The sequence below is a fragment of the Vipera ursinii genome (genome assembly GCF_947247035.1).
Source record: "Vipera ursinii genome assembly, chromosome: 2".
Taxonomy (NCBI): domain Eukaryota; kingdom Metazoa; phylum Chordata; class Lepidosauria; order Squamata; family Viperidae; genus Vipera; species Vipera ursinii.
Window position 1 is genome coordinate 117,639,293 of NC_139513.1, and position 16,668 is coordinate 117,655,960.

Below are 16,668 nucleotides of genomic sequence, written 5' to 3' on the forward strand. Positions count from 1 at the left end.
AAATGTAAACAAATTCTATTTCCTTGAGATATGCTCTAATGTGCTATACATAACTGAATGGAGACCTTGTTCATGCTTGTCTTAGTCTTTTAGCTTTAGCCACAATCATACTATGATTGCAGTTCTTTGACCAAAGACAAAAGCAGGCTCCAGAACAGCTGGTTTCTTGGTCCAACATAATCAATCCCACATTGGTAGTCAAACACAGACAAAACCTTCCCAAGCTTAATTATTTTGCACGAGGCCAACAGCCTTTTGAGGAAGGCAAGCAAACAAAATAACATCAAGGAGTTAAGTAAGGAGACTCAAGGAATAATATCATTCCCAACTAGGACATGGGTTTCCACAGTGCCCCATTGAAGTGGATTCATGATGTTAGTTGTGCTTTTAGACATACTGGAGTACATCTGCCTGTCCCTGCATAGCACACACTTAGCACTCGCCCAGCAAGCTCCTCATTGACACGATCCATTATTCATACAAAAGAAAGCCAGCAAGGCCTTTATCAACTATTTATAATGTGCTCCATTTGTTTTCATGACTAGGTTTTCTGAAACCTATGCAATTATTCATGTCCCTAATGTTAAATAAGGTCATTGCTACTCAGCTTTATTAAGAACCCTATCTGCACATTTAAGATGGATGTTAAAAACTGATATTAAAACAGCCAGTGGCTATAGTTTATTGGCTTCTTTGCATTCTCTCTAGCCTGGGGAGAGATGGGAACCCCAGTCATTTGGTGGGCAAAGAACATTGAGAAGGAAATTGTCAATATTTAATATTTGAGGGTCACCACATGGTAGCTTGGTTAGACAGGCAGTCATAAAGTGCTCTCGCATCTGCCCCATTAATCATCATAATGAGATCCACTGACAATTTCAAAGATTAAGTCTTTGATTCAGGAAGGCAAAAGCTTCATTTCCAAGCCTATATGATAAAAAAGGTCTTTGAAAAAACAGTAAAAGCAGAAGAACACTGTCCGAGGTGTGAGTGAAATTCTGAATTAAACAAGACCTTAGGAGTCAGTAGACCTGTTGGATTGGAATTAATTTCCTTAAATTTCTCTATGCTCCTCTTTGCCTTTCTGAAGAGGCAAAAGGTCAAAGTGAAGAGACGGGGTTCAGGTGATGTTTCAAACAAAAAGAGCTAAAAGATCTGAGTTGGGGTAGTAGTGAACACAACAAGACACCAGGTACAAAAATGTGGCTCCCATCACATACTCATTTTTTGCAGCAACTAAGGCAGTGATGGTGAAGCTTTTAAACACTGAGTGCCCCCAAACTGTGCCCCCACTCACCCCCACTCTGACCCACCTCTGCCTACTCCTTCCCCCCACCCCGCCCACCCACAGGGCTACCTATTGCCTCCATGGCTCACTGCAGCAGATCACCCAGGCAGCCCTGCAGGGCCATGACAGCCACGCCCTCTGCCCATGCCCCGCAGCAGCATCTGCACACGATGGGGTGTGAGAGTGGAGTCTTGTCCCTGCTGCCTGGCTGCCATGTCCTTGGCTGCTCTGCATGGGCCGCGCCTGGGGGCGGCTCTCCTCTGGGGGGGCTGCTGCTGAGGAGAGGGCTGTGGGGGGAGGCGGGGCTGGGGCAATGGCACGCATGCCCACAGAGAGGGCTCTGTGTGCCAGCATGCCATAGGTTCTCTACCACTGAACTAAGGCTTTGGTTGAACCATGCACCAAAAATTCAAGTTCCCTGTGGAACCCCTACAGGTCCACCTGGTGCTTCAGACAAAGTGGTCTTTTCTGCATGCTGCAAGGGTAACCACAGAAAGGTTCAAGGCTAATTGGAAGTAATCCCTCCATGACGAGAGATTGATGACTACATCTTTAAATTATGCGACAGTCTCAAGAAAAAGACTATGTAACTCCCCACCATGAAATGAACCTTCAATAATCTGAATCAGATCCATAATTGATGTGAACCTCTGAGTCAGCTCATATTCTTGGTCTAAAGGAGGCAAATTAAAGTCCCCAAGAGTCTAGGGAATCTACCACCAATTTTTTTCCGCAGAATCAAGTGGCTCAGGTAGAGAAGAAGCCTCACATCAGGGATGCTGGTACCCTTGCAGCAGCCTCTGAGGCCCAACTCCACAAATAAGGTCCCACATCCATCAATATCTAGAGTAGCACTTCTGGAAGCCCCAGAACATCTTGGATGGCAATGGCAACACCCCTCCCCCTTCCTCAGGATCAGGGCTCATGACACACTGGAAATCCAAGTTGGCACAAGATTTGAGGGGCTTCTTATACCTGATACCCAACCAAGCTTTGTAATGCATATTAGGCCAGCCCCCTCATCAGTGATGTAATATGTGAATATTAATACACTATCAATGAGAACCTGCAAAACTCCCTTTGGGGGTAAAGACAGATACCGGCTGGATTTATATTGTACATGATACTAAGCCATGAATTTTTACCATAGTGTATTGAATAAAGCTCAGTTGATGGGTTCAAATTTAATACTAACCCACAATGGCTAAATGTATATATTGCATCTAAGCGCAAGCGCGCGCACACACACACACACACACAACCACATTATGTCTTAATGTGACACAATCAATGAAGTTGTTGAGACATCAGTGAAAACTAAAATGTGGGGGAAAGCATGCTTTTCTCCCTCAAGGCTTCTCCTGAAGGCTGGATTATTCTAGATCAGGGGTGTCAAACTCAATTTCACTGAGGGCCGCATCAGCATTGCGGTTGCCCTCAGGGGGCCGGGTGGGTATGGCCAGGGTGGGCGTGGCCTACTGGGTGGGCGTGGCTAGAGTGCGTATGGCCTACTGGGTGGGCATGGCCAGCTCTACATCGTTCACATCAAGGAGGCCTATGGGGGCCCGGGCAGGAGTGGGACAGATCTGAGGGTCTCTGGCAGAAGGAGGGTCTCTGGGCCAGGGCCAAGGCAGTGGGGGCCGTTCCCTCACTGTTTCCAGGATGGCTTCACGGGCCGCATAAAACCACTTCGCGGGCCGGATCCGGCCCCCGGGCCTTGTGTTTGACATGTCTGTTCTAGATGCTGCCAAGATGCTATTCACTGCATGTACAGGATGTTGAAAAGACTATCTGAAAAAATTCTTTTTATGAGGAAGATATTAAAGGACACACACTAATCTGCAGATTGCTATCTCCATCCCTGTTGAATTTCTATCTCATGGTTAAGACCTTTCTCTTTCAGAGGACTTTTAGGGATGGAATCAAAGGATGATGCTACCCTGAGGCTGTTGATAGGCAGAATTATAATTTGAATTCACAATGCTTGCAGTTTTTATATATTGCTTTTACACTTATTTATTACAACACTATAACATTATACTTTTACTCTAACACTATAACATTTACTCTTATTTATTATAACACTATAACATTATAAGCCACTCAGGATCTTGGATTGTTGCAGTACAGAAGCTTGAGTAATAAATAATAAGTAAATGATAAATAAGCACATGACAGAAAGGCTTCCCTGGGTGTAAATACTAGATTAAACACTAATTAGTGGCCACATTTTTGTGGGTAGAGGACCCAAATGCTACGAGTCCCAAGCTTGACAATCCACAGCTTACTACATAAGGCTGACAGGATTTCTGTGATAATTGCCCCATTTGACTCCAGTGGCAAAATAAGAGCAACTATTGACGGTGCTGTTGATTAGTTCAGAATGAAAGTCAGCCTAGAAGAGAATATATTATGGAGAGCAGGAACAACAACAGAAAGCAAAGTTGATGAGTCCGCATGGGATTTAAGACATGTATTTTAATGGTTCTGGTGGGGATCATTTTTTTAGTGGCTTAGTAGGAAACAAACAGAATCACTGTAGCATGATTTCCCCAGGATTATGGCTTTTAGCATATCCATCCACTAAAAGGAGGTGATACACACGGTGAGGAACACTGAAGAAAGAAGTAGGACTAAGGTGTCCTCGGGATATGCATCCGTTGCCAAGGGGATGGGCTCCCTCCCTCCTTCCCTTCCCTTCCATCGTGTTGCTGCTGCTGACTTAGGAAATGGCTTGGCAGTTCTAACTGAGAATTACAGCTCATGATGCTTGACATTCCGCCTATCAGTGGCTTTTCAGATAGTAACTCTTCCATCCCCAGCTGAGTCAAATAAGGCCAACATTAAAAGGGGCTTCTCTCCTTTCCCTCATGTGCACAAAAGCTGCCAAACAGAACTGAATGTGCAAATGTCCATGGTGTAATTTCCACAGTTTGAAACCATGTGGAAGAAATATTTGATTATGAATGTTCTTTTCACTAATTTTGCACGTTCCGTTTTTCAAGTCTAAAATTAAAATATGCCTATAACAACTTTGCTCTAACTATGTTTCCATTCATTCCCAGTCCAGATGGCCTGATTTAAGATGGATTAGTGCTTCTGATCTGTAAAGAATCCAATCATGAAAGATGTTGAGTCTTCATTACACAGATACTCATGTGATGGCCCTGATTGTAAGCCTGATGTGCAATGTAAAGCACAAATAGCTTATAAATCATAACAATCAGAAAGACATGAACTACATTATGAAATAGAATGAGCAAAATAGATTGACGGATTTATGGAGATTTTCACTCATCCAGGTCATGGTTGTCCCAAAGGTGCTTTTTCAAAAGGCAACTGGACTTTGTTTTTCCTTGAAGACATTTCACTTTTCATCCAAGAAACTTCTTCTGAACTGAACTGAACTGAAGAAGTCTCCTGGATGATAAGTGAAACATCTTCAAGAAAAATCAAAGTCCAGTTGCCTTTTGAAAAAGCACCTTTGGGACTCTGTATGGATACAGGAGGAAGGTAGAGATGTGTTATATCAACCAAAAAAGAATAGAGGATCAAAGTGTTTCCATCAGCAAAAGGCCAAATTGGTTTCTTCTCATGTATCTCCACAGTGTAGAGAGAGTTTCACAGTTGGCTTAGCCAATTGGGTGGATACTTAGAAAGTAGGTTTGGTTTGCTTTAATTTTATATGCAGTTTTATTTGTTATAAAAGGTACAGATGTATGTATTTGTATATGCTAACTCCTATCTAAAGATTTAGGCATAAAAACTCTGAGTAGAAATAAAAGACAAGTCATCACAGTTGGAAAAGCTGTGACAAGTCTGATTGTTGCTGATGGGCAATCTCATGCCATCATTTTCCTTTCCACCTTTGACTAGAGAGTTTTTCACAGAGAATTGTCTTCTGGATTATAGCACTCCCATTCCTCTATTCTATATCTAGACGCTTTTTAAATCATGCTGCTTAGGTTGCATTAGTAGTACGAGACATGGCAGATTTCTTTCATGTGAGAATATTGCACCTTAATGCTTAACCCAAGTTTTTTTTTTTGGGGGGGGGAAATAAAAGGTAACTTGGATCTACACAGAAGCACTATAGCATGAAAAACTCAGATTTAGCTCATTCAGTGTATGCATAGAAACAAAGATACTGGCTCAGACTATTCTTTTCACACCTGATGGTGTTCTTACATTTTCCATTTAGGAGACTGTTCCGAAGAATCTGATCCACCTTCATTGCAATGTCCGAGACATTCTGAGCAATTGCCTGAATCCTCTCCATCAGACCAGCTGCTGGATGGAACCTAGGAAAAGAAAAATATAATCCATGTTTCATTTTTGGTGGGTATTTCAGCTTGTCTGTTAGAGTAATGAAGGTACTCTGTTCCTGAAACAACAGTTCTTCAAAGCAGATAACTACCAGCAAAGAACAACTTTGACAACCAGAAAGATGTTAGACTCAAGAGTGATAGATCTAAATTTTCATAATTTTCTACCTATAGGATAACTATAGGAAGTTGGGATAACTATAGGAAGAGTCTTATTTTTGAAAAGGAGCAGAACTGTACCTGTGGCCAGTTTCTTTCTGGCCTTTCCCTCATCTTCTCCAAATGCTCCTTTTTTTTGGATCAATCTTATTTCTGAATTGCTTTCTTCCACACCCCATGCCATTTTCAGATGGCTTTACTTCTTTAAAAAAATATACACTTAAAGCTACTTCAAACATAGATCTAAGAAAAAATAAAGAAAAAACTATGTGTAAATACGTATGCTCTCTGATAAACTTGCCAGGAAGGTATGACCATATAGACTGTGTAGCCAATAAACTCAAAGTAGCAAAAATGAATTGGTTTCTATGTGACCTGTGCAGCCCACTTTGCCATCCCAAAGAGGGATAAGCAGATCAGCTGTTTCAGGATGGGCCATATTCCCTTGGCACGCTAAGCCAGAATTTTTTTCACAATTTGTTCACATTGAAGCTTCATAGAGATAGGTACATTTCAATGTCTCATTGCCAGTATGTTTTAGGCTCACTGAGTTTATGATATGTTCCCTTTATTAATTCAAAGTAACTTTTGTATCCCACTCTTTGGTCACCAGAGACTGCAACATTTCAATTTAACATCTGCTTATACATTTGGACCAGATCTATAAACAATTGTTGCTAATTACATACCACTCTTCATTTCAATGAAAAGGAAACACAAGCTATTAACTCACTATGGCAAGCAATGGTTTTGCAGCCCAGATCTGATAGCCTCAAGCTTATATTAATTTCATTATATATTGTATTTCCAATCTACATATCAGAGGTACCTATTCCTGTCTCACGCATTGTTTGGCCTTTTTTAGTTTGATTTAAAAATGATCCTTTTTTCATCTATAGCAGGGGTGTCAAACTCAATTTCATTGAGGGCCGCATCAGCATTGCGCTTGCCCTCAGGGGGCCGGGTGGGTGTGGCCTGGGTGGGCATGGCCTACTGGGTGGGCGTGGCTAGAGTGCGTATGGCCTACTGGGTGGGCTTGGCCAACTCTACATCGGTTCGCATCAAGGGTGCCTATGGGGGCCTGGGCAGGAGTGGGACAGATCTGAGGGTCTCTGGCAGAGGGAGGGTCTCTGGGCCAGGGCCAAGGCAGTGGGGGCCGTTCCCTCACTGTTTCCAGGATGGCTTCGCGGGCCGCATGAAACCACTTCGCAGGCCGGATCCGGCCCCCGGGCCTTGTGTTTGACATGTCTGATCTATAGAGAACATCAGCTAACTCTTGCCCACCTTCTTTTATTTGCAGCAAGTTTTTTTTAATTCCCTACGTAACAGTGTACATCCAATTCTTCACTGCCGGAACATCTACAGGGAGAGTAAAAAAAAACCACCAAGATGGCTGAAACCATTGTCAGTTGGTCATCATTGCCATATTGATTTTTCCAATATGAACAAATGCAAACACATACACACCCCTCTGGGTGGAGGGTATGTTTCCTCTGTACTAGTATAGCAGGAAAGCAAGATTCCTGTTTTTTGTTTCAGGGCACGTCTAATATTGGAATACATGCTCTAGTGATCTTAGTAAAGACAATGGTTCTAGTAGTTTAACAATGATGTTATAATTGTCATAGATCCAACAATATTTTTCATTTCATAAGATTCTCACATGAATCTCAAAACAGCATGAACTGGCTGTTTTGATCTGAAATGGATGTCTGCACCTCAGTAAGATGGCTTCAGGAGTCAGGATCTGCTGAGATTACTATAAGATCATAAGGCTAAAGACTGCAACTTTTACTTATGCACAAGGGGGTTTAGAAATAGCAAATTTAAGCTATTCAACAGAAGCTATTCAATAATTTGTAAAGAAGCTCTAGTCTAGGGGCTACTTTAAAGTTAAAACAAAACCTTGTTAATGTTTTACTCAGAAATATCCCATTGTTTACTGGGGCTTGCTGCAAGATAACTGGGTGGTGGTGGGTTTTTCCATTGTTCTTTCAGGGTGTAATGGAAAAAAGAGTACAAACTGAATAGTTTCAAGTATATATTTGAATATATTTTAAAATTAAATTATGAGAGATTTGTTAAAAAATAGGTGGCATCTTAATAGTAAATCTTAGGGCAATTGTATTATTTTCAACTTACCAAATACAATACTAATGAAATACTGGATATTTCTTCAAAAGGCTGCAAGCCTACTTGCCACATTTCCAGGTTGCAAGGCTCACTGAACACAATTTACAATAAACAATCCTAAGTAGGAGTGCATGCTAAGTACTGTAGCAACCACACCTGGGAATCCTGTAAGACATGTAAATGAGGGAAGCATACATTTGCATTTTTAGAACAAAGTCAAACTGGGATAATTTTTATTCTTCTCTCCATTATTGTTTCTATTCTTTTTCTTTTTTTAAATTCAGGGCTTGCTTTATTGTTATTATTACAGATAGCAATTACTTTACTTTATGCCATGGGTATACATTTTGGGAATGGAAGCACATAATCCTCATTGGGCTGAGCATCCTTTCAGAACTGGGCTGTCAAGCCAACTGGTGTCACCATACACCTACAAGCACCAATCTAACAAAACACTTTTGGGTTGGTTAAGATAGTAGTTTCACTTTCATTGAGAAGTTATGTCTGCCAGTTCTCCATGCAGCACTAGCAGCCAATTTAGTCAAGGGGTTTTAGGCACCAGACTAGAAAGCAAGAGACTGTGAGTACAAGTCCTCCCTTTTTCATGAAAGCCAGCTGGGTTACCTTGGGTCAGTCACTCTCTCTCTCATTCCAATCCAGAAAGGAGTGGTGGAGAAAATAGAAGGAGGAAGATATGTTGGGCATGTTCACCACTTTGAGTTATTTGTAAAAGTAATAAAGGCAGGCTATAAATAAACTAACTAAAAACACCATTTCTGTAATTTTGACTTTTCACCAGTTGTATGAATGTAGTTTTTAAAAATATTATATATACATACACTAGTAGTAGTAGTTGGAAGGGACCTTGGAGGTCATCTAGTCCAACCCCCTGCTCAGGCAGGAAACACTATACCATTTCAGACAAATGGCTGTCCAGTCTCTTCTTAAAAACTTCCAGTGTTGGAGCATTCACCACTTCTGGAGGCAGGTTGTTCCACTGGTTAATTGTTCTAACTGTCAGGAAGTTTCTCCTTAGTTCTAGGTTGCTTCTCTCCTTGACTAGTTTCCATCCATTGCTTCTTGTCCTGCTTTCAGGTGATTTGGAGAATAGCTTGGCTCCCTCTTCTTTGTGGCAGCCCCTAAGATATTGGATCAGTGCTATCATGTCACCCCTCACTCTTCTCTTCGTTAAACTACACATACCCAATTCCAGCAACCGTTTCCTATTTTCCTAATTCACTTTTTCACTTTTCCTAATTCACTCTAAAGCTTTCCCTGCGCAGAGCCTTAGGTAACACCAGCTGCCTGCAATTAGTGCAGGTTCTCATCCCACCAGGCTCAAGGTTGAGTCAGCCTTCCATCCTTCCGAGGTAGGTAAAATGAGGACTCAGATTGTTGGGAGCAATTAGCTGACTTTGTAATAATGCTGCTTGTGGGGGGGGGTGTGAAAGCTCTAATAAGCAGGCATATACATAGAATGAAGACTATTGCTAAGCACATTGATTTGTGCTTTAAATTGTAAGCCACCCTGAGTCTTCGGAGAAGGGTGGGATATAAATGGAATTTAAAAAAAAGACCAAATGGGAGATCCGCTCCAGGTTTTCCAGCCAGCCCGCCCAGTTCCTGAGTCAAATGTGTCCTTAGAGCTAAGCAGCTGCTCTGGCTATGGCATTCCCCACCTGCCTTTCAAGTTGCTCTTGCATTCCCTACCTGCCTACAGCTGCTCTTCAACTTTAGAAGGAAAGACGCCCAGACCCCAGCCTGTAAAAAATCACAGACTGCAGCTTCTACTCCAATTGGTCCCGCTTTCCCTGTGCAGACTAAATGGAAGATCCGCTCCAGGTTTTCCAGCCAGCCCTGTCCCTAAAGTTTCAGCACCCGGCTATAAGACAACCCCTGACTTTTGAGAAGATTTTCATGGGTTAAAAAGTCATCTTATATGCGGGAAACTACGGTATATATATTTGTGCAAATTTTGGGATTGCTAACAAAGAATTAAAGGGAGACTGATATAGCCATTTCAAACTTATTTGTTTTCATCAGTTAGCCACACCCTTCTGAGATTCGAACCTGGGCTGATTGCACATTAGGCAGTTGTTTTAACTTCTAGGCCACAGGCTCTTTCTCACTTTGTCAGCTGCATCAGGGAGGGAAGAGGCAGGGGAGATATGTCTTGAGTATTTTGAACACCTAGAGACAGAGACAGACAGATGACTAGAGTCCATTCCTATCCTATCCTAACCCCCAACCCACAGAAATTGACCATTGCAGAATAAGTGCCTTGAACCATTGCGCTGAAATTCAATACTGGGAAAACACAAAGGATTTCTTCTCCCTCCCCTCCCTTCAGCAATATCAACCTGCAATGCCAAAAAATTGAAAGGCCTGTAGAGGGATTATTTTGGGGTTTCAGGGGAAAGGAGGAATTGATCAATTGGAACAATCTGGGTCAGTTCATCCCAGCTTCTTGCCTTGGAGATGTTTCTCAGTTAGTACAGAAGATTTAAGTAGAGGGGAGAGAAAATAACGTATAGTTGCTGTCTGAGGAAAGGAATAAGGTGGCACTTTCCCTCCTATTGTTAAGTTGCATGGGAATCTTTCTTCAAATCAAATTTATTTTTATTTATTTTTTTATTTTAATTCCATTTATATCCCACCCTTCTCCGAAGACTCAGTGCGGCTTACAAGCTTAGCAGTATCCTACGTTATTAAATCCTACGTTATTTAATTCTCTACTGTCAAAGCTTGCTACTACTGCCCAGAATTTGCTGACAGAAGTGATAGCAGGGCTGGCCTTGAAAACCTAAACTTGCCTTTTGCTCAATATCTACAGAGATTCTCAATCACCCAGGTCATGGTTGTCCTTAAGGTTTTGCTTCTCATCCAAGAAGCTTCTTCAGTTCTGCTGAAGAGGTTTCTTGGATGAGAAGCAAAACATTTTCAAAGGAAAAAAAACCAATGAAATCCAGCTGCCTTTCAGAAACCTTTGGGATTGCCTGTTGCTCATATCATTGAATAGAAATGATTTTTTTTTGCTTCCAAATTGCTTTCACTTCTACTTTAACACTGAAAATCCCTTGGGCATCTTTAACATCTATAGAAACTGGGGGGGGGGGGGAAATGAAGACAATTCTCCCAACGCTGTACTTAGGATGTCTCAATTTCCATAATATCCAAAGCATTAGGCAATTATTGCAGTGCACACAACCAACTTAATTGACTGTCACAAATATAGTTGGCCTGAAGGTAGCTTTTCAGAATCAGAACCTGGACTACTATATTCCTGGGCATCTCATGAACCCGCAGAAATAGACTCCGTCCCATCAAGCTAAATGCAGCCCATCAACCATATATTGTGGTTTGTCCAGCATTTTTCTTCCTAGTTTAGCATTTGTTATTCTATAAGGCAGCAATACAAGGAGATTCATTTTTTCCATGTATTGACCATCATACATGCCTGACAGGCTATGTGATAGGTGACAAGCACTGCATTCCTCTTCTATTTCCTGCGACAGGAAATTTTCAATAAATAATTGCACATACAGTAGAAGACCTGTAACAGATTTCCATTCATCTCAGCTTTATAAACTTCTATATATTAAAATAAAGCTAAAGGGGAGGGCAAGAGTACACTGAGGAAGGCAAGGGCCAAACAACTCTTGAGCGTTATTCCTTATTGATATACAGAGTCAGCTAACATGGAACAAGATATCTAGAATATGGATTTCAACCAAGGCAGACCTCTTAGCAGATACAAAAATTAATAGGATGTGATGAAATGTACCAGGCTGGATTCCTAGGACGCAGGGTGTGCATTCCAGAGGAATAAGAGGCAGATGAGTCCAGATATTTTGCGTGAGAGAAAGAGGGTGAAGACAGCCCCTCCCTAGCAGTTCTCAGAGTATACACTTGATGTAGATAGTAGAGAGCTTCAGTTGGGCAGCTTCTGTCTATACATGTGGAACAATAAACAAATCTGCTCGGAAGAATTACCACTGTCTTTCTTGGTTTGGGGTCCTGATATTGGATCTTTGTATGAACCCACAGGATATTCAGTTTTTCCTGTAACTTTTCCACAGTGTTGCCCTAATTTGCCCAAACATTTCAATTTTTTATTTGTATCTTTTTCTTTCCTTTTTTACTTTTTCTGTGTTGCATGAATTCAACAAACTGGGATGGCTTTGAATTTTACAAATGTGGTCGGATGATCTATTGTTAAACTATAATAGCAAAATATTAGAATATCAGTAACAGTTGCACAGATAGACCATAAATAGGCAGTAAATTAATTTGGACATGGCACAGTGCCATAAGTATCTAAAAATCTGTACCACCATCTACATAACTATCAATGGCACAAGGTTATAAGATTGAAAGGTTGGCCATCCCCAATTAGTGGGGGTCGTCATAAACAACCAAAGGGTTTCTTATTCTTAATAGGTAGATTGAAGGAACGCCAGAATAACAAGCATAGCTTTAAGGTGTAACATTTAGTATAGGGTTAGTATATGGTTCAGTAATGAATATGTTAGCCCAGTTTTATAAAAATCCCAATTAAAATCTCAGTTCAGCTGTTGCTTTTCTGGGCAAACTGTCTCTTAGTTTCTGTGTTATAAAAACAGTCCAATCCTTATTTAGTTTTCAGAGTGGCTTTCCTGAAGAAAGGAAGTCAACTATGTACTAAATGAGTCTTATAGAAGGAAACAGATGCCATACTTTTTTCCCCAAGTCCTGCTTTTCTAAGAAAAATTGGGGAGGAGCACTCCTTTGTTCTAAGAAACAAAGAGGGCAAAGACAGATTAAGAGGTTGCACAGGAAATCTAAGGGGAAAAGAATAAAAATTCTAAATGAAATTCTAGTGTTCTGGGCCCCTAATTAGGTTTGGCATAGCTATCTTGAGTGCAGAAGATGATTCCTGTTCCAAAATGATAGTGATGCTTAAAAGATTGAAGTCTAACTTCAAAAAATAAAACACAATAGGAAGGATGGATTATACTGCTGAAAACATTTTCCAAAGTGTGGCGTGTATTAAATGGAAGTTAACTGCTTCTGGGTTTCAGGGCAAATTTACCAAAGGAGGAAAAGAAAAGACAAAACTGAAATCCTTGGACAAAAAAATAAAATTCTAGCATATTAGGACCCTGTATATACCAGGTAAAATATTAAGGTTGAAATTGATTCAAATCTGCTCAGCATGGATGTTCGTCATTCAGATTTACCTGTCATATATAATGAAAAGCATTATCAAAATTACACACTGCAATAGTGTCTGCATGGTTGTGGATAGCTATCTATATATGGATATAAAAATAAGGAATTGAGCAGTCATGAATTGAAGCAACATTTAGATCAGTGTTGATCTAAACATTTCCCTCAGAATGCATTTACTATTTGAACTGAAACTTTTGCAGAAGATCCCACTTTCTTTGTGCTGTGACTCTAAGACTTATTTATTTGTTTGTTTGTTTGCTTGCTTGCTTGTTTGTTTATTATTTATTTATATGCCACCTGTCTCACTCTGAAAAGCAACCCTGGTTACTATCAGGCATGAGCATCTTAAGTGTAGATCTAAGGTAACTAACAAGAGAGTAAAATGAAAGGGAATTATGTTTGCAAATAAGATGAGATTAGATAACCTTTATTGTTATTTTTTCTGTGGGCACAATGGCACACATTAAAAATGAAATTTAGTTGCTTCCTCTCAAAGTGTACACATACATAACACACTTTTAAAACATACTATATGCAACATATGTATAGACCTTAAATATAAGTAACATATAAATATTAGTCATATTAATGAGCAAAACTTTATAGGGAAATTAATAATAATAATAATAATAATAATAATAATAATAATAATAATAATAATAATAATAATAATAATGCAAGTACATTAGATGGTTGAAGAAGAAAAAATGGCTTTGGAAGAATATCTGAAGGACAATAATGAAGATGCACTGAAATTAGTATATCAGGAAGGTTTACTGATTACTGGAGAGACCAAACTGGCCTACAAGAAAGACCAAATGAAGAACAGAATAGAGGAATGGAAAGACAAAGTACTACATGGCCAGTACATTAAAAAAAAAATAGCTGGGAAAGCAGATAATAACAAGACCTGGCAATGGCTAAGAGCAGGAAAGTTGAAGAAAGAGACCGAGGGACTAATTCTGGCTGCACAAGACCAAGCCTTAAGGACAAATGCATACTAAGTCAAAACTGAGAAGACAGCAACAGACAGTATGTGCTGCCTATGCAAAGAAGCTGAAGAAACAGTGGACCACCTGGTAACCTGCTGCAAGAAGATCTCACAGACTGATAACAAGCAGCGGCATGACAAAGTAGCAACAATGGTGTATTTGAATATCTGCAAGAAATATTGTTTGCCTGTAAGCAAGAACTGGAGGGATCATAAAATAGAGAAAGTCATAGAAAATAATAAAGTTAAACTGCTCTGGGACTTCAGGATTCAAACAGACAAGCACCCGACTTAACAATTGTTGATAAGAAAGACAAAAAAGTCTGGATAGTGGATGTGGCAGTGCCTGGAGACAGCAGAATAGACGAGAAAGAACTGGAGAAGATAACAAAATACAAAGACCTACAAATAGAAATAGAAAGACTGTGGCAAAGGCAAGCAAGGGTAGTACCAATAGTAATAGGTGCCTTGGGTGCAATCCCAAAACAACTGGAGCACCACTTGAACACCATTGGCATTGACAAATTTGCCATTAGTCAATTGCAAAAGGTGGCCTTACTAGGAACTGCTTCCATCCTGTGACAATATCTATAATACCATCAAACATCCACATCTGCCTATCCCAGGTCCTTGGTAAGGACTTGATAGGTGGACAAAAATGCCAAATCTAGTCTGAACATCTGGCTGACTGTGCGATGATCAATAATAATAAAAGCTTCTGATTTCAAGTTCCTTCTATTTAAGTGTTGGATGTACTCCTGAACAGATCAGTGAATCTGAAGAATGGAAATTAAAATACCTCGAGGCAAAACCAAAACCCTTAAATCTCTCTACTTATTTTGCGAATTTTCACAGCTTGAGCTCTTGATTTAAAAGCTTCTCTTTGACAGCAACTAAGATGATTTATGGCTCATTACTGACCATTCATATTATTAGAGGAGAACTAGATATCTGAACAAACTCCCCCTCCCATACCATCCAAAATCAGATTCCACTGCAAATGTAGAGCTTTTCCCCCTAAAAATGGGAGAACATGGAAACTTATATGTGGCATTATGTGTACCAGCAATCCTATTACCACATACTTATTGGGACTTAACTATTGAGCTAACTGGTCTTAGCTCCCACAGGAAAAAAAAACATCAAATAATCACAACGGTCTTCAGCAGTGAAGAAACTTGTTAGGTAGAAAATGAGTTATCCTTCTAAAGAGGTGTAATGATAAAAATTTCAATTTGCTATAAAATCACTGCATCTATTTAAGTTTTGTTTTATTACAGTTGGTAGTCTGATCTCCTATTCAAGCAAAGATATCACAAAATCTCTTCCTTACTGTTCTGTACCAGCCTGCTACCGGCCCTGCAGAAAAGGCAGGGACAACCCCTTTTACAAGAAGGCAAGAGGCTGGAATTAAGCCTGCCAAATTTATTGATACAAAAACAAACAAGACACGAACCAAGAAACGGGAGCTTTTCAAGCGGTTGCCTTCAGCAAACCAGCCCTCCCACGCATTCCCCTTTTATACAGTTCAGGGCGTGGCTTCTCTCTGCCTTCTTCCGAGGTGCCCCATTGCCTTCCTCTGTTTACTCCTGATTGACTGCCTCCTGCGTCGGGCATCCTTGAACAGGGCCAGCTGTGGGTCATCTTCATCCACGCTGTCAGGCTCACACAGCTGGGTCTCCGTCGTGACCAGGTGGGAGGGGCCTGGCTGAGGGCTCTCATCAGCAAGCTCTTCAACACCCCCCTCCTCCTCCTCTGAGTCGTCCGACCCAACTGCCGAACCCACAGGCTGACCCTGAATCACAACACTTACTTCTGAAGAACTATAAACAAAGTGGGGCTGGCAAAATTCCGTCTAGTGTTACTAAGGCATTTTATTTAGTTTGGTTGATGAAAACAATGAGTGCAATAGCTTTCTGGGTGAACTATGCTATAAAATAGGATACATTTTATTGCATTTCAATTTCAAGCGCACCACAGCTGAGCAAGAAATAAATTGGTTCCACAATCAAACCCAGCTGGACATCATGGGATCACAGAGGTCCAGAGGCCTTTCAAACTGGCATAGAATCCCCACATGAAAGTATCCAGTGCTCAGATCAAGCCATGGTCAACCAATGCTTGAAATATGATTCTTTACATATGGAAGTTCTAGTTATGAACAAATCCTTTGTTGTGGATTGATTTTTTGCTGGTATTACTAAGCTATATCCAGGTCATTTTAAAAAATAATAATAAAGGGCTAATATAATATTGTTTACAGTTTGCAGAATTATAAAATTCTGGTTAGTTTGAATGTTTAAGAGTGATCTTGGCTGCTATTTTTATATTATTTCTGTTGTTTTAATTCTGATTGTTTTATTTATTTTTTTACTTAGTTTTAATTGTAAACCATCCAGAATCATGTATATGAGATGGGCAGCCCATAAATTTATTTTATAAATTAAATCAATAAACAAAATTCACAATGGAATTATAATACACAAACACCCATTAATGCAGTTTGCCCGTATTTCATTTCTAGAAGAGCTGCATTCCTATCCTGTTTACACATTTGCTTG

General features: G+C 40.3%; 1 protein-coding gene across 1 annotated transcript in view; it reads right to left on the bottom strand.

Moving 5' to 3' along the window:
- MGAT5B (alpha-1,6-mannosylglycoprotein 6-beta-N-acetylglucosaminyltransferase B) overlaps positions 1–16,668 on the bottom strand; it is a gene marked incomplete at both ends in the record, with an annotated part of 237,254 nt that overhangs the window by 103,381 nt on the left and 117,205 nt on the right. The window contains one exon of the mRNA XM_083354984.1: positions 5,477–5,589. Coding sequence (XP_083211110.1) covers positions 5,477–5,589 — 113 coding nt within the window. The remainder of the gene's footprint in view (positions 1–5,476; positions 5,590–16,668) is intronic.